Source organism: Colias philodice, chromosome 26 (assembly GCF_061535455.1).
Source record: "Colias philodice isolate Cphi_HAF_F1 chromosome 26, ilColPhil1 Martin Lab GWU primary, whole genome shotgun sequence".
Taxonomy (NCBI): domain Eukaryota; kingdom Metazoa; phylum Arthropoda; class Insecta; order Lepidoptera; family Pieridae; genus Colias; species Colias philodice.
This window is the reverse complement of record NC_143111.1, coordinates 3,128,851-3,148,855: the sequence shown is the minus strand read 5'-3', so window position 1 is coordinate 3,148,855 and position 20,005 is coordinate 3,128,851. Positions and strand designations below refer to the sequence as shown.

Genomic DNA, 20,005 nt, shown 5'->3' with positions numbered 1-20,005 from the left:
CCGTCACATTTTATCTCGAGAATCTGAAACTTTTACTCAATATGAAGACCGTTTGACAAATGATAGGGTGCACCATAATATTATTCGATCTCTTGAAGATGAACATGAGCATAAGCAATGACTAGAGTAGGGACGCGAATATTACAATTAATTGAGACAAAAACGATTATTAAGTTTGTTTAATGAAAGATTAAGAATTGAAACTATTCGGTCTCTGGAAACGGACGAATAGCGAGAGGCCCCTCTTACTGCAGACAGATTTCGCATAGTCTTAATGACTTAGAGGTAAACATAGAAGATCAATCTACGAATTCGGTGGTGGGGTCCGACAAATATAAAAGTGGGTTTTCTTATAACCTCACAATTGATTACAGATCATCTTCTGTATAGGCGATATTAACGTAGTATGTTATTTTTGTAATGCTGTAAAGTGGAGTAAGGAGTCGGCTTTCGTTTGAAGATACACCGGAACCTTTGAAATCACTACTTTTAGAGGAACATGACGTGCAATCTAAACAGTTCTTAGACAATATTCGCTCTTATAGTAGTGCGTTTCAAATGATCCTTTGGTGCTCAACAATTATCAGAAGGTCCTTTCATGCTTACTTTTAAGATACAAGGTCAAGTTTACCATTTGATAGGATCCCTTTTGCCTGAAGGCCAACCTAAGTTTCTTTAAATATATTTTGTATTCGACTACAACGAATAGTCGAATACAAGAATTATCAATATTTCTCGAATTTAAAACTGAACTCATTTCACAATTTTAGAACATGTTTCATCAGGTTAATTCGTATGTATGCAGTTTTAAATCGACATTAGAAGCTTTTCCTCAAGATGGTGATATTAATATAAGATTGTTATAAATGCCGATAGACGGACGTCTATCGGCACTCAGGAACTCCCTGGGCGTGTATAACGCCCAGGCCACAGTATTACAATTTTTCCTACAGCAGGGCGACGAATGTATTTTCGCATAGCAAAGGAGGGGAACTCGCGGGGGGTCAAGTGACGCGGGCCACGTACCATTAACATGCTTAGTTTGTGGTACCGAGCGCGAAAGAATGTCATCGTGTTTTTGTTTTGTTACTATGTAAACTAACGTAATTTAATACTTAGGTACATATTCTATAACGGTGCGCTCAAACTGTTAATCTACATTTAATTTAGATTATTATTTGAAATACTAAGTAATGTAGAATTTAAATCACATTCCTTCATGTTTTCCTCAGATTTTCAATTTTCTCCGATTTTAAGATTTTCAGAGTGTTCAATTTTAATGTAGTTAAATTTTATAAGAGACAATTAAGAACATTCAAAAATAAAGTGTCACGTATTTTTTTTAAACGACGAATGACCTAAAACGACGTAATCGCGGACGAAGTCGCGGGCAACAGCTAGTGTTTGTATTATAGACGTTTGTCTATTGTGATTTTAATGATAAGATATTATTTACAAATTACAATGGTTGAGAATCGAAATTGAATCTAGTGTCGGGACATCAACTTAACTAAACAGCACAAAAATTAAGGTTTTAATAAATATTGATTTCAGATTAACGTATTCTACCTTTAACAGGCTAATTTAGTTGTTTCTGTCATAATATAATAATAGATCGATGATTTCAAAGCTTGGAGGAATATTCCTCCGAGTTTCAAAGACGTAGTATAATTGAAGGTTGCTAATTGTATAAAGTTCGTGAATGGCTGGATTTATGTACTTTAAACAATGAGACAACGATTTTTCTTTAATAAATATTATAAGAAATTAACACGTATTTTTAGAAATAAAAAACGTGAATTAACTTGAGTGTCTGCCAAATATTTATAATTGCATAAAAGTATATCCACTGCTGAGTGTTGAGAGCTGAAAGGTGCGTACGTCTATGGCGGATGGATTGTTGGCGCCAAAAGCGTCGCAAGAATAGAACAGATAAAACAAAAGCGGACTTTAGCTCAAAATGATTCAACTATTATTTATACAAATAAACTATAATCTGTACCTACGAATTTGAATAGACATTTTTGAATAAGCAAAAAAGCTATAGGTAATGTTCAAAGTGGTTCGATTTGTTTATCTGGTTGTCACATTTCCGATAAAATTTGACTTGATGAAAACATTGGAATTTGTAATGTCCCAGCAGTACCTAAACTAAAATCATGAAGTCGTTTAACTGGTACAGACAAAGTAATAATAAACGGGTATAGCCTCTAGGGAAAGTAGCTTGATAAATAGATACGAGGTTGATTCAAGGTTGATTCCACACGTTTGCTTGTCGCTTTCACCGTGCTTGGAATTTTGCGAGTACAGCCATAGTATAAAGAGAAAAGTAAGTTATCTTAGAACAAAAGTACATCGCGCCGTTTGTCACGCGGAGCGCTTGGCCACGCCCCCCGTTCATGTACGTACGCACGCACACAACGCCGCTCGGTTCCTACTCTGGGACCGGTCTCGTTAGGGCTGCGCCATTGCTCTGATCTGGCGGTGTTTATTTATACAAATATTTAAAATATCAATGTGACAAGTGTCAACCCTGCGCCTCGCGAGTTTAGGTACCATGCGCTCCTAAACGCCAGGAGTCGGCCTACTTCTCTCTCTATACTATGGTACAGGCTACAGCCCACGTCCTTGCGTTTAAAAATGAACAAATTAGTTTTAGACTGTCAGCAGTTTTGGCGGTCACCAATGCCGGATACACAAGATCGATCGACAATATTTTTAGTCTTCTTCTTCTTCTCTTAATTAATGGCTCCACCCATTAGGAAAGGATTACGCCAATGTATATGGGAGAGACAGGACTCATGTTTACGATGTTTTGTAAATGTCAATAGAAATGTTATTGTTTAACATTACGCGGACGTTTGATTGGTTAAATGTTTTATAGATAAGATTGAATACCGCTCTAAGTTTCAGCATGTTTCAGTATGGTTACTTGATATAATATGTACCTATTTAAATGTTTGCACACATGGCGTGAAGTCTACGTGACTCTAGGTCATTTTCTTTTATAACACAAGACATACTTAATTAATGCTGCTGTTCGTACTGAAAATTATTTGAGAAATTTTCTGAAAATAAAGTCTCTTTATTTTCATAATATTATAAATAACTCAAATAAGATTTTTATACAAAAAGGCAACTGAATTCCAGTTCATATAACTTTAAATATGTGTAATGAGTGATCGGAAGCCATTTCACATATTGATGCTTTCCTGCAGACGTTTAAAAATTAAAAAGCACAAATAAACGAGTTTGTTTACACTTCACATGCAACTGGCGCTTTCAACTGCCCCCGTCAGTTTAGTGCCAAAACTTTTACGTGCATTACGCTAAGTCAAAGGTTTAAAAGCGATGAATGAATGGGCTCGTATGTATCTATATTTTCCTCTATGACGTCACACAGTGAGTTTGGACGTTTTAAATAATTTATTAGTAAAATATTTTTATAAACGCTACGTCAATGTACGAAAGGCGGCTGAGTCAATTAGTTTATGCGCACGTTTTATGTTTATTCAGCCTCATCTGATGGGAGTTGCAAGATGCATTCGTCTGGTTTTAGAAACTAATTTCAAACTAAGAGTCTATATTAAGAAAACGATAACTGTAGTTTATTTAAATATTTTGCGTCTGTTTGCTAGAGCTTGTTATTTAGATAATTATGCACCTTTTAATATACTTAATTCCTAGTTCATGTGTGTTAATGAACAGATCTTGAAACGTATCGTTGAAAAAATTAATCAAAATCTGCAACTAGTACAAATTTAGATAAAACGATTGTCTGGTAAATAAATAAGCAGTAAAACAATGTCAGAAATATATCAGCAGCGATGTAAAAATAAAAAATAATTGGCGTGTGTTTTGTGAATTTTATTCCAACATCTTAATAGACTGTATCACTGCCAAGCCTTATACCTATAATTATAGTACAGGAGACGAACGCCAAAATGATCTGCATAAAAGAATCTATCTTTCATGTTTATTCAAATGACACCTGTTTCCAGTCAAGTACAATGTTCTTCACTTAATATTCAAGTTGCGATCCGTGGGTGAACGGAAAGGAACCATTTAAGTGTCTGTAGTACGCACAATGACTCTTCATTTGGTAGATCATAGATGCTATTGTTTATGGAATTTTCTATTGCTTTATGTTTGAAGATTGTTAGGTTCAATAACTTTTTCATATTAACGTATGAATACGCCTTACAAGCGATTCTTGAGTATATATTAATAATACGCTTGACATTTTCTACTTTTTTATATACTTTTTGAGCAATTGAAAGAAAAATCTGCTCTACATTCACAATAGCAGCTTCATAATTTCCTTTAAAAACCAAAAGAAAATGGGAAAGAGGATATTATAGCATAAAACTTAATACCGCGATCTAGTCTCTTTTCCTTTACTTATTAAAGTATGTAACTACTTATGTATCAAAATATTTAAATGTTTTTATGTAATATTTGTATGTGGTAACGTCTTTTACTTATGAATAGTACAGTGTGTTAGTACAATAAATATTTTGCGTAGTACACGGACTCACAACAATCCTTACATTATAAATTTAAGTTATTTTCGTACTCTTTACAGTTTCTTTGGGAATAGGTATTTTATAACAGAAGCGATGTCGTCAAACATTAAGTGCTCTTACTAGGGTTGACAAGTGATTAAATCTATCTGATCATGCGAAAAATTACAATTATAGTACACTAGCTTTCCGCCCGCGGCTTCGCCCGCGTTATCAAAGAAAAACCCGTATCGTTCCCGTGGGATTTCCGGGATTAAACCTATCCTATGTGTTAATCCAAGTTACCCTCTATATGTGTGCTAAATTTCATTGTAGTCGGTTCAGTAGTATTTGCGTGAAAGAGTAACAAACACACACACATCCCCACAAACTTTCGCATTTATAATATTAGTAGGATTTTTAAAACAATGAAAAAAACTAACCTCACCTTACTTTACTTATTTATATATATTTTTCCATTTTGTCTTTTTTATCTACTGTACTACAGAATTCAAAGATGTAAAATCGACTGAAAACATATTAATCACCAGAATCCTGTTTTTGCCACAAAGTATACATATCTAACTAATTTGAGATATATGAATATGACTAAGATATAGGCAGAATAAGAACATTTTGAAAATATAAACTTTATCTATGACCTCTCGCTAGATTAACACAAAATTTTGCGAAGAATTTCATATCAGTTATTTCAGAGAAAAGGGCTTGTTTATCTTAAAAGTTTTCGCAGCCCTACCCCTGTCAGATATTACGGCGTACGCGCATAGTTGGCGCGTCGCCATCCGCCACCAACCAGATGTGAGCGAAACATGGCTGTCTTTGTAGTTTACTGTTTACACAAGTGTAGACGTAATCATTTGCAAAATATGCAATTAACGTAATTAAATACGGATCATTAATTTTTATGGCGCGGTTTCAATTTTCTATTGTGTATTTGTTATCGCCCTGATGAATTGTTTTTGATTAGATGTTTTTCTTCTTTGTGTACATAGTAACAGAGATCACTCTTTAGTGATAAGGCCGCCCTCTGTGCTAGTTTAGCTATAATTTTTAGTTTTAAGTAATTTGTATAACTAGCATAGTAAAGTGTTATAAATAAATAAAATAAATAACAGTTTAAGATAATATCATATTAAAAAAGCTTTTTCCTATCATATCATTTATATTATAATCAAAGCCTATAGGTAGGCTAAAATAGATGTCAACTAATTTGTTTGAAAATTAAAAGTGAACTCCAGAAATCTTGAAGTAGAACATAGACCATTTCGTAAATCGTACAATATTTCAAAAGTAAAAGATATCGTTTGAAGTTTGAACAGTAGGTACATAGTCTGATATAAACAGCTGATCAAATTTTAAAGAAATATTCGAGCATGTTAGAGCCTATAGATATAGTGAAAACTAGGTACGACCGTACGAGCATGAAGATTGTAGAGTCTATAGATAATATAAAGTAGGTATCTGTATTTTACAAACTACAATAGGTAAAATCGGGTGAACCTTTCAGAGTAGGCAAAGGCGTACGACAAGGAGATCCCCTGTCACCGAAAATATTCTCGGCGGTACTAGAATCAATATTCAGACGTCTAAATTGGGAAAATCTTGGTATCAATGTCGGATCAACGGAGTCTTATTGACTCATTTGAGATTCGCAGATGATATTGTGCTATTTGCAAAATCTTCGGAAGATATAACAAAAATGATAAAGGAATTGGCAACGGAAAGCATGAAAGTAGGATTAAAACTGAACCCAGAAAAAACAAGAGTAATAACAAATGGAGAGAGAATTACCATAAACTTGGGAACCAACCAAATTGATTACACAGATGAATACATTTTCCTGGGACAGCTAATAACAGACGATAATCAGATGTGCAAAGAAGTCGAAAGAAGAATAACTAATGCCTGGAAGAGGTACTGGAGTTTGAAAGAGATTATGAAAGATAAAAATCTTCACGTGAATATTAAAAGTAAAATATTTAATACTTGTATACTACCAGTTCTCATGTACGGCAGCCAAACCTGGTCCTTATCACAAAACGCGACTAACAAACTCTCATCATGCCAATACGCAATGGAGAGGAGCATGCTAAATGTGAAAAAATCAGACCGACTGAGAAATCGAGCCATAAGAAGCAAAACAAAGGTCATAGACATTACATGCAAAATTAGAAGGATGAAATGGCGATGGGCAGGACACACGGTAAGAGGAAAAGATAAATGGAGCAAAACTGTAACACAATGGTATCCTAGAGAAGGTAAGAGGAAAAGAGGTAGACCGCAAAAAAGGTGGGATGAAGAAATAAGAAAAGTGGCTGGCGTCACATGGAACAGAGTGGCCCAAGAAACACATGAGTGGAAACGGTTGGAGGAGGCCTTTGTCGACTGGCAAACAGATCTACAAAAAATAAGCAAAATTCAAATAAGAGCCTAGATTAACGTTTACATTAGATTTTAAGTTTTATTTGTATTAGAATCATATTATAATAATTGTAATGTGGATCTGAATAAAAGGCTTTTTATTTTTATTTTTATTTATTTATTACAATAGGTAAAATCATTCTGGTCAAAGTTTGCACGAACAAAAATATAATATTTATCCCTATTTAATTCAATTTAAACGAAAACAGTTTTAACAAAGCTTAAATGAGAGCGATATAAAGTAATATAAGTTTATTCACTTTATGTAAGTTTAGCATACAGGTGACACAGTGCTTTTAAAAATTCCACAATATTTTCATGAGTCATTCCCAAAAACGGTAAAATGGAAAAGTACATTACTGTTAAGCAAACTTGCGGTTAGCGGTTCACCACAATGATGAGTTAACGACATTGACATCAGTCTTAAATACATAAACAATATAAAACTCTATATTCATACAAATATGGTTGGAAATGGAATGATAATTTAGAGTAGAACCTAATACGTTATTAATACGTAACAGATATGACGTTTTGGAAATTATATTACCATGGTTTCCAAGTTGCTATCTATCTCGTATTCTAATGATCTGGAGATAAACATTGATGTGTTTAATATCGAAACTCGAAAGCAGTATGTCTCAAAACAACACATTTTCTTTGAATATATACAATAATAGGTTTTTTTTTATTTTGTTTATTTCAAGTTTAAGCTATTTTCTTTTTTGCAGTTCGATTGTTATACTCTGTGGGCTTCTACAGACATAATTACAAATTAAAAGAAATAATACTATCTATAATAACTGTATTTTTACTGCGAACTTTATCATTCCTTGCACAAGAATTAGGTACACCAAGATAAAGTATGTCGTAAGGCGCGGGTCAAACACAAGCGGCGCGGGCGCGGGCGTGCCATAAGCGCACCTCTTGAATCTGTTTTGCACCACGTCCTTCTTATACATTTTGTATGAAAGAATTTTGGAAAGGCGACGAGGCGGCACGCCACGGTTGCGCCGCGGGCGTACCGCAGGCGTACCGCAGGCGCGCTTCCCCCATCGCATCCAAATAGAGGTCAATTCACGGTCATACACAATCAAAAACAAATCGGGTGGTAGGAGACGGTAGCCTGTCAGTCAAAAATGTGTTCTCTCTGTGTGGAATTATATAGAGCTGCTATTACATACCCTTCTTCGTTTTATTTTTAAAGGTGAATTGAATTAATCGATGAAATGATTTACACAGGTGATGGCAGTAGGGAAAGTGAAAATGAAGAAGAGCATAATGAAAGTTCCCATGTATTTACAATGTCAGAAATAAAGATAATCCTGATTTTGATTGTGTTTTTTATTTATTTGTAATCATTGTAATAATATTGTGGAATGATCAGTACTGTAAATACTTTTGAACTGAGATTTTAATGATAAGATTTATATGGTTTAAATGTAAACCTGTGTTTGAAAACCATATTTTATCTATACTAATATTATAAAGAGGAAAGGTTTGTATGTATGTATGGTTTTCACGCATAAACTACTGGACCGATTTTGATGACATTTGGCACAGATAATCTTTAGACCCTGAGAAAGAACATAGGCTACCTTTTATTGCGAAATATGTACCACGGGCGAAGCCGGGGCGGACCGCTAGTACAATATAAATTTTGTGTTATTTTAACCTTCTTTTCTTCCATCATTACACCAGTACTACTTTAAAATTACTTTAAAAGTACTATAAAATTTTCCAAGTAAATTCCAACATTTCCAACAAAGATATATTTGCAATCGTGGGGTTATCCTCGCTATTTACTTACAAGGAATTATCAAAACAAAATCGTTACTTTCAAATTAATGTTAAACTCTTTTAGCACAAAAAACATAATTTTACTAAATTATGCATGAAGAAAATGCATTTAACCACTCTATATAAATATCATTTTCGGACGCCAACAGCGCGCCCGATGCGCGCCGGCAGGCGCGCCCGCGGTGCGCCCGATGCGCGCCGCGCCGCTTGTATATGTCCCGCGCCTAAATCGTAATATCTTAATTAATTTCAAACGATTGAAACGAAATCAATAACTTTTTTAATTAACATTCTGTAGTAAGGAACAAAGTCCAAGCAAGGATTAATTAATATATTTTAGTACGATGCATTTTGTAGCTATTGTTGTAAAGATAAATTGCAATGTTAATAATGTTATCTATGTAATCTGTATGACTCTATACCTACTGGTTTTTTTTATCTTGAATATTTTTATATTAATAAGGTCGGTAATTTAGTAGTAGGTAGGTTATTCTATATAAGTAGAGGCATAAACTTTAAGATATACTTGATAATTATAGATACTTGGTAATCTTCTTTACTTTATAAGTCTAGGTATATATCGAAGATCCATTAACGTCTGCTTCTACGTGTTACCGTAGATCCATTATATTAGGGTTGCTACACGTATAATTTAATAATTCTCGACTTATCCCATAAGAGCTATTGGGAGCAGAGAGAAGGTATTCTGCACAATGCACTGTGCAGTGTTTTTCTTCTACTTTCATCTAATAGTGATAAAAAATAAATTATCACACATTACAAAATATTTTATACAGAAGTAATCTGTGTATGTCTCAAACTTATACGCATCAGTCAATAACCGAAAAAAGAAATATTACATTTATTGTTTATAATATTGTTTATTAATTTCTTCCAAGTGTAAGAACTGGGTCGAGGCAACCCTGAATTTGCAGTTCCTAATGGAACGCGAAAACGTCATAATTTTATTAATGAAGTGGCATAGAGCAATAAATCTCTGGCAAACACGAAATATTTTATCATCAACTCCAAGAGCACGTGTAACATTCGAAGCGTAGGTGCAATTAGCAGAAATGAATTAAATATGATTTATTGAATCGATTCTGAAATAGTAATGTGACACGAATTCCTGACAAATTCCTGAGCAATTCGTGTGGATAATGTGGTTCATTATTTATGTATTAACCATATTTGTTTTGGTAAGTTTATTATTTGCTTGTTTTTATCAAGAAATGTAAACTACTACAAGTACCACACTGAAAATATACACCCTGAAAGATAGAATATGTTATCTTTTACCTTTTTAATCCCTTTATCCCAAAACCTTTGTAGAATTTTTTTGCGTTAGAATGTATTCTAGATACTTTTGAGCATCACTTCATTAGTCAAGTCTGGGTATTCCCAATTTCTGTTATATAAAAATTTGCTATATTAGGTTCGCTACAAAATGTTTATGAACGACCTTATTCTTGGCACTTTTAGTCATTTGTTTATAACATAAATAACTCATGAATGATCTAGTTGCTTATGAGAATTGGGTCGATATAAACATGGCGACAGGTGTACCCTACATCAGATTAATGGCAAGAATTCACTTTTCTTCGCTAATGATGTTTAATTAGAAGATTGCTGAGATAATTATGAGTCAGTACTAGAACAACAACTGAAGATTAAGGTTAGATATTTCGGATTGGAATTTGGAATTTCAAATTCAATATGTTTTTGAAGATCGAAATTCGCAATTCAATCAAAACTATGTATTTGCAAGCCCTAACAAAATAGGGAATCATAGAATCATCATTAAAGATATTATAATAACTTTAGTTGAATTGTTATTATTTACACATCCTTAGTTTGATTTTTCAAATTTCCCAACTAGAAAATTATCTTTCGTAAATATGAACTATGTTATTGTTATTTGAACTTAATGGCTACAAAAAAGGTTGAAAACTATTACTAATTGAACTAAAGCTTGTCCAAAGCATTGCCAAAACGTCAGACATGTAAACTTCCAATGTATTTGAAGACAAGTACCACATGTTTACCAAAACCAAATACACTACCAATCGAAGGGCAGTGTTGAAATTCCTTCCCATGATTCATCACAAAGCTCTTGTATATGGCTATGTTTGAAATTCCTTCCTTACCGTAACCTACATCAACATTTAAAACAAAACTATACGAGTTTTGACTCACTCGAGTGAATGAATACCAAATTAGAATGGAAATCTTTGCAAATGCGCCGGCACAGGTGATTCAGCGATAATTCTTGCCATATCTTTGAATGTATCTATCATCAATCTTGAATGTCTTTGACCTAAGTATCGTTTGTTGAACGGGTAAAACAAGATTTGACATAGAACCAAATAGATAGGTAGGTAGGCAAAGTTGGTTGTGGAAGCTTTGAAATTCAGTACAATTTTTTCCTAAAATTAGGCAGGACAGCAGTTGTTTATATGTATGTGTGTTTTTGGGGATGGGGATTATTAGCGGCATTCTTCGAATCCCTTTCTAATTAGTCCTTTTTAAGTTTATCAAGATACAAAATAACCCTAATTGTATAGACCTTGTACAGATCTTTAAGGAAACCGGGAGTTGCTACTTTAATAAGAAAAAGACAAACGTTTTAAGCCCCTCATACTTAACATCACAACGCAGAGACGCTAAATAAAAAACAATGAACTAGGCATATTATAACCCGTCCTTTGAATACAATAGGGTCTCATAAGCTTGCAGTTATTATTCAACGGCATTGCTATCCCATATACGATGTAATTATATATGTATTGCTGTTGCGTGGGTGAGCTACTGAATCACCTGCCTCGATTTAAGATTGTGTTGCTAATTTGGTCCTCATTCAATGTTATTAATAATAAAGTTTGACATTTTAGAGATTTGTAGGAGGTGTCTAGGAACAAAATATAGAAAGCTGAGTAGACTTCGTAGGATTCATACTCGTAAATAGTACAAGAATATTCTGGTTTCAAAATTGTGTAGAACATTCTACGATAGAGGTCACATAACTGAAATAGAAGTATCTTAGTTTCATATTTAAAATGTTATCTTTTCCTTATTAGTTGTAAAATAAGCGATTTCTTTATGCAAATAATAACAACTATAAAAACAAACTGCGTTCAGATATAGCACTGGGCAACCTGTAATCCCGTTCCTTACAGAACTAGTTCTTCAAGGTCGTTTTTACATAATTAAAACAATTCGAAGGAACTATAAGTGGACACAAGATGAAGTATGTGAATTGTCCTGTTTTATAGGATGGATACAATTAACATTGTTTTACTAACGTACCAGAAATAGGAGTTTTTGAATCTTCACTAATTGATCATTCAAGGTTACTTAAACTTCTTGTAATTATTCATTTTATTCAGATTAAAGCACAATTCAAACTTTTTGTTTTCTTTTATCCTTTAGCTTGGAATCACCCTAACATATAGAAACTAAAATAACACTCCGAACTTTTGCCCTATTGGATGATAGTTATTCCGGGGCGTTCAGACCTAGAAGTAATTCTAGGGCTCATGAGTAATGCATCTAATATAATCACAATTCGGAAAACTGCATTGTAATTGTATAACAGCCAAGTTCTTGACGTTTCCGTCTTCGAAGTATTTCACATCACGAGATCCTACGGCCAATATCTATTTGCGATACTACGACACGTATACGATTCGTAATTCTACACTTTGCTCACGGCTTGTGTGTGGGTTTTCTAGATTTATTATCGTTTCCGTGACTGATAATTGTCTCTTTGGTAGTTTTTTAAATTTTGAATATTTTTAATAGTCTAGTATGTATTTATAAAGTGGCTTTTGGAATTGAAAATGTAGGTACAGAAATATATCTGTTAATGCATTAATCTATTAGACACACTAGTCGAAACTACACTGTAGTTGAAAAATTTGCAGTAGCATTTGGATTAGATTATTTGCGGCGGCAGAATTTTAAAAGTGAATAGTTATTCCAATATTTCTTCAATAGAATTTATCGGGTGTTTGTTTTAAAATCGTCAGCAACACCATAAAAATTAACGATGAATTCAATAACCTATTAAATAAAGGAGTATATTATTGAGTTGATTTTGGTTCGTAAATTTTAAATCTAGGCTAAATAAATAACTATACTATATACTAGGTACTATTCAATTATCACAGTTACGCCACATTACAAAATAATGTTTATAATTAAATTTGATTAGTTTCACTTGATTAGACCTTACTCGTGCTTTATCCATTAGATGTAGTTTTATGATTGGAATCGTCAGGCTGTATAATAGTCGAATGACGAGGCCATTAGCTTTTCCATTTTTAATCACTCCCACACGTTTAAAATGGTTAAAACGTTTCACTATTACAATTTTGTCTGCGTTGACAATCCGTGGCATGGGGCAGATTAATTTCACACTTTTCTTACGGGACAAGCAAGATAAGGCAAGAGGATTTCCTGATAGTCTTCACCGGGATAACTGATACACATACTACAATTTTCAAAGAAACAAAAAAAAAACGCGCTCTGTAAAGAATATTACCAATTGGCTATCTACGCACAACTCCTGCCTTTGCCAATTTTTGCAATTGTTCAGAAAATAAACGAGCAAATCGGGTGATTTAATAAAGTCGTTTTTAATAAAGTCTCTATAACTTTAGACAAAACATTCAATGATAAACTCAGCTTATATAATACAAGAAATACTCACAGCTCCAACACGACGCACATATATTTGCCCCAGTCATACGCGTCATACAGCTGTATAAGCCTCGGGTGCCGCAGACGCCTCATGACCTCCACCTCGCGCTCCACATTGCGTCTCTCGTCCCTTCTGTTCACGGAGACCAGCTTGGCGGCCAGTTCTAGCCCTGTGCTCTTCTCCCGGCATAGATATACCGTTCCGAATTTGCCCCTGGAAGGATAAACTTCTACTAAAACAAGCTAAAGCATGGTAGGTATAAGTGGCAGAAAGGTAGGAGCAAAATTCCAAGTTTAAAGATATCTTGGAGAATTTCTTTGTATCAAAATAGCAATTTTAAATGGCTTTTAATCAACTCTGGTAATAAGAAGAAGAGTATAATCCTAGTATTTTGCAAATAATAGCCAATCAAAAGTCTTTTGATCAGTAAGTATCCTGGATGCAAAAAATCTCTTAGACAAGTGAAGATACTGGATTGAAGAATGTGATGCATGTGATGTGATGTGTATTTTGTAGTGTACCTAGTGAAATACTCAGGTGATTATTGAATTATATTGACAGTATACAGTTCAAGTATTATTGTTTTGTTCGTTTATTGTTTATTTGTTTACTGTTTGTGTTTGTTCATTTATAAATTCTCTTACCGTCCGATCTCTGATAGCATATCAAAGAAGTCGTTGACATCTGTATTCCTCTTGATTGTGACATCGCGGGTCTGGAATGGGGGTTCGATTTCTGCAAGAGAAAATAAACTTTTGATATAATTTTCAAACGAATTTCCAATCATCACAATGCCTTCTATACAATATTTAAGAAAAATTACCGGAAAGTCATGTGTCCATCGATCACCGTAAGAAAGTGTTCCTAAAATTTATATAAAAACTTTACAATTATCAAAATAAATATGATATGAATTGAATTGGGTAAGGACGATGTTTATCAGATATCAATTAATCATAGACATCGATAACTGTAGACACGTCATTTGGATGTACATAGTTTTATTTCGAATATGTACTTGAATTTTTACCACGTTTGATTTAATTCATTTTCCTACTATCACAGAATAAAGTGATAGTGGTAAAAATTGGCGCCTGAGTATACTAAAAGATTTATCATCGTTGACTCCAGAAAAATGAAGTATCGCAATACGTTACAGATTTTTTAAATCCAACCTAAGTACGCCAAGAAGGAAATTCTACCGATCCATATCACGTCGTCACAGATATTGCTTCTAAGAAATCCAGATGAAAGTCAAGTGTTATATTTCTACAAGATACTGTGACAGTTTCCGATGAACTTTTATGTACCTTTCACATATAATTGACATTTAATAGTTAATTAATACATTAGCGAAGATACTAGAGTAATGAGAAAGAACTCGCGGAACAAGTTTAGAAAGTGCAAATTTGTTTTAGTCTTATGGTGAGAACTGTAATGTAAAATAGATTCTCATAGATATAGGAAATTAACAATTACGCGGCGATTAGATGTTGACACTGGGAATTCCTCGGATGACATCAACATTTGGAATGTTTTGGAGTAATTGGAAAGTTACTTTTGGATTTGAAAGTGGGAAATTTAACGAAATATTTATTATTATTTATCATTTATTTTGTAGAGAATAGTTTTAAAAATAACCTACTTTATGGCTGCCACTGTATAAGGTGTTACAACTGAAAGCATCAACTTATAAATAACTTCAGATTGTTTTCAAATATTCCAATGAACTTACAATTACTTTTTAGACTGGGATTTTCTACGAAGTGCCTATGCCCTACAGTATTAAATTATCTGTGGAAGTGCTTACTCATATACAGCTTTCAGTATATTCTCCTAAATAGTCCATAATTTCTTACAATTTATTAATAGATGAATCGACAGTCCACTTGAATGCACAGTCGTCTGGTCAAGTGCTGAATGTATTGACACAACACGGCTAAAGCATTTTGGCACGTATTCAAACATTTTTGGGTGCAATGTGCTGTAACCTTTCTGTTTAGTCTGTTCTATGGCGCTAGTGGTGTGATAGTACTCTTTTGGAAGCGAGTTGGATACGATTATAATGAAGTCATGTGACGATAGTGTTAGCACAGATAATATAATATAATACTATACGTGTTAGTATAGTGTACAATTAAGTTGTATTCAATTGTGTTTAGTAAAAGGGCGTTTGAGGCTTTTTAGTTTCAAGTGGCTGCTTCTTTCCACGATCTACCAGACCAAATAAAAAAATTATCTTATCATAAAAACTTAGTTAACAAAATATTAACTATTTAATTCAATGTCCCGTCCAAGTCAAGATTAACGGAAGAGGTAATTTTTGAGATCCTTTTTTTTTGAGATATTAAAGGTACCTAAAGTTTATTTTCAAGATATGTAATTGGTATACATATTTACCTATAAGACAACATTTAGTAAATGCAGTATGAAAGTGATTCATAAATGACTCTCTTATTATGTCATTAAAGATTGCAAATCAGAGATGACGCCTGTGCATTCGCAATAATTATTATAACTTCATATAATATTGCGATAGTTGTATACAGGTATTGTAGTATAACCTTGAATTAAATTCAAGTTTTCCGGAAAATTTGTGTCATTTTGTAGATAAATTAACAACGTAGAACCACAGTATAACTTCAATCTATATCTACTATAACTTGCATTTATTTCAGTAAGGGCTGATTTTTCAATCCTTGGATAAAACTTATTCATCGAATAACGTATTAACTACGATTTCAAAAATGTATTCTAATTGTCCGTATATGACAGTTTACAGGTGACATTTTAAAATGTTCGTGTAATACTTTATTGGACGGATAAATTTTAACCAAGGATTGAAAAATCGGCCGTAATATTAATAAAGGTTGTATGTAGGTATATTTAAGAAAAATAATTATTGATTTTTAATTTTCATCTCTTTCATTGAAAATCCTATACGTGCCTGCTCAAGTAGCACTTAAAACGCAATTTTAGCAGTTATTACATTTTCTAACTAAAACATTGAAAGAATATTTATGGCACCGCACTAATTACCTCCTATGTATGAATGAATGAAAATTATGAAACATTATTACGTATTCTTTGCCTTGGTATAAGAATTAGTATATTCTTAAAATTAGGTATAATTCAGAACACGTAACTTATGTAACTTTTATTATTTATACCGTAATTATTAATCACAATATTAAATTGACAAGTTAGTAGTTATCGTACCTACATTATACTAATAGATATATGTTTTGAAAAATGAATGAAGTAAGTATCTATGTACCTATAGTGTATACGTATTACGTAGCCTGTTCATGTACCTATAGGAATGTATATGAACGTATGTATAGATATGTATTTACGGATATGACGTGAACCATTGCAAAATAACATTAAAAACACAATTAAAAATGATGAGTAAACGTGTTGGAGCTTATCCAAGATGTATATTAATTAGATAGTTTGTTTACTACCTTCTTAATTACTTAGTGTTTTATAAGCACTAAGGAGATCGTGAAATATCCGTTTTAAATGCAATATAGATTAAAGACCATAGTGCACTTTCAAAGTGCTAAACTTAGTTCATTTCATATCAGAAAAAGTGAGAATGTCCTGAAATAATTGTAAATTATCTACTAGTCAAAAAACGTCTACATTTCAATTCTTGTTGATTTATTCAAGGTTAATAAAGGGACAGGAAGTAAAGGAACTATACAGATATTGTAGGTAGTATGATTCGCAAATATCTTGGCAAATTGATTTAATTAATGGTAGAAATATGTAAATTTAAAATTTCTTCTCAATGTTTTGGAAACATAAAAGGGACATTAAAATTTTCGAGCGTTAAAGTTTCAATAAATATGATTTACGACATTATGATTACTTATGCAAAAAATATTTTTATAACACGAATTTTAATAAATAACCCCACGTTACAAGTAAGACAAATGTGCGCCAGTCAAATATGTCAGCAACCATAGCGAGGCGTCTGCGTCGAAAATAAAGTGGAATCCGTTCTTCTGCCAAAAATCGAGATTTTTTGTTTGTTTATTAGAACCTCGTGAACACTGAACAGCCAGGCGAGTTGTTGACTAAATTGTGTTTGTGTCTGTAAGGAGTTTGATTAAAATGCTTTTGACTTTTAGTGTTATTGAGATTTGTGGTTGATGATATGAAGTGTATCAACACCAAATTCATTTCATATGACGTACCTCTCAGTTTTATAGATACATTAATTACATTTCGTTGTTTCTAAGATAGAAAAACAAAACTGTTTATGGATGATCAATAAGTCGCGGAAGAATTCCAACCAATACCCGCGGCCCCATCATTAAAGCGGCTCGATGGAACACAGTGGGGTTTTAGTCGGTAAGAATCCGACATAACCCACGGCTCCTTCCCCTTCGTGGGTATCTTTGGAAGATTTTCCCACTATAAAAAAAAGGGATGATCAATAAACATACAAGCACATTTTCTTCAATTAATCTTCATACTTACTTCAGTTCATACATAAGAAGTCACATAATTTTATGTTGTAAGGTTTAGAGTTAAAATCGTTATTGAGTACCTAACTAAGTATTTAACAAATGCATAAAAATTTAAAAATGCAATCTTACCTCCAACTGGATCTGACTCATCAACGTGGATCATCTCGGATGATCTGAAACAAATATTAATTTATTAATAAATTAGTAATAAAAAAAATAATGCGTATAAATATGAGAAAAATATTATTTCACGAGAGACTACCTTTGTAAAAAAACGTTCTTATTGTATTGGTTACCTACCTACTTACCTGATTTCCATATTTTAATATTCATTAATTGTAATATTGTTGAAAATTAATTATTTCTCAAGTAACCATTCTATTCTTTTTCTCGTTTTTTTTAAATGCGTATAAAACAAAGAAATCAATCATAACCAGCCAGTGCACTGTGCAAACATTAACATAAGAAAATAAAAAAATTAAAAAGTAATTGGCGCCAAATAAGCATGACACATCACAGATTAAAAATACGCTTCATCAGACTTTCTACTACTACATATTTTCGTTTGAATATGGTAATTAACATTTTATTGGCAGTAGTTTTACCGATTACAACCTGACCCAGTGGCTTAGTAATAAAATACTGTGTTGCATTTACAACAATGTATTAAACTTGCTCTTGACCGACATATCAAATTTGTCTGTTTTATGTGCCCGTTTATTTAAACGTATGTTTTTTGTTTTTGTCAAATAATATTCATAACATTTAAAAAAGTATTTTTTTTGTACGTTTTTATTAGATAAGAAAATAAATTATTCATACATCCAACTATTTTACTGCGATCTTAGACATAATTATTATTGTGTCTCTTTTTATAGTTAGAGGCAATATTGTGGTGCACAAAAAGCTTTTATTGCATTACCACAAACAGGAGATGCCAACACAACAAACATGCCTACTGAAATAATTATAGAATCAAGGTCAAAGCTGCTTTGTTTGTATATTTTAGACAGACATTACAGTCACTACGTTATTTTATGCTTGAATTCGGGTCATCTATTTGGGTATCCAAACGGCTTGGCGCATTCGAATTATGAAGGCTTAAACCGCTTTAGACACAGATAAAATAAGAATGTGCAATTGGAATACAGATAAGAAATAATTGAATTTGTAAAGTCAAGAACATAAAAAGTAAGTGATTGTTGCAGGTTGCTTGGTTCTGTAAGGGTTAATTAATTATATCAGTTTCCGCTATTCCAGGTAGTGCATAAAATAATTTATGCAATTAAAAATTATCTGATTTTAGTAACTTTTTACGCATATTGCAAAGAGGTAAGGTATAATGCTTAATTTAACGATTGAATCGATTCAGAACCGTTAAAGTTTTCCGTAAATCGGTAAAAAATGTGTAAAAATATAATTTTTTGCTTCCAGAAGAATCATGGTTGTTCCGGCATTTTACGATTCGTGAAAAAGAAATAATCTGCGAGAAACGGAGCAAGGTCGGTATGTCAGTCGGTGCTCGTACGTGTAAATATGTTACGATTTTGAGTTGCTCAATCGTTATATTGTAAAAGTCACAATGCTGATGAAGAATGTACGTATCGATATGGTGAAATAAGACGACATTCATGCTACATGTACGTCTGTGGTAGTTCGTACATCTTGATTATATTCCAACATGCACATATTTTATGTTACGTTGTTGAAGTTATGTAAACCATTGTGAAATTACAGATGTGCATACATTCAATATGGATATATAAATAATAAAATTGCTTAAGTTTAATGTTATTGAGATAAACCTGAATGATATGAGTTTATATGGTTTAAATAGTATCTATAGGGGACTTTTATTGAAGTTGGATAATCACATAATTTGTTTTAGGCAGATAACGGATTAATTCATTATCTCTTAGTACTTTATCTCATAATATAGTAGCTGCACGCGGCTTTAGTACCTACTTACTACTTAATGCTAAGCGCAATTATAGTAGTTCCTATTGTTTACCCCAATTCAACCCTTACTCGATTTCTCGACAATAATAAATCGACATCATTCGCCGCATTATTACCTA

General features: G+C 32.9%; 1 protein-coding gene across 1 annotated transcript in view; it reads right to left on the bottom strand.

Annotated features, from left to right (window-relative positions):
- The window catches only part of LOC149476827 (uncharacterized), a 46,391-nt gene that overhangs the window by 8,458 nt on the left and 17,928 nt on the right, over positions 1 to 20,005 (bottom strand). The window contains exons 2-4 of the mRNA XM_089711187.1: positions 18,057 to 18,100; positions 14,091 to 14,181; positions 13,456 to 13,659 (exon numbers count right to left, since the gene is read on the bottom strand). Of these exons, the coding sequence (XP_089567313.1) occupies positions 13,456 to 13,659; positions 14,091 to 14,181; positions 18,057 to 18,090 (329 nt within the window). The 5' untranslated portion in view covers positions 18,091 to 18,100. The remainder of the gene's footprint in view (positions 1 to 13,455; positions 13,660 to 14,090; positions 14,182 to 18,056; positions 18,101 to 20,005) is intronic.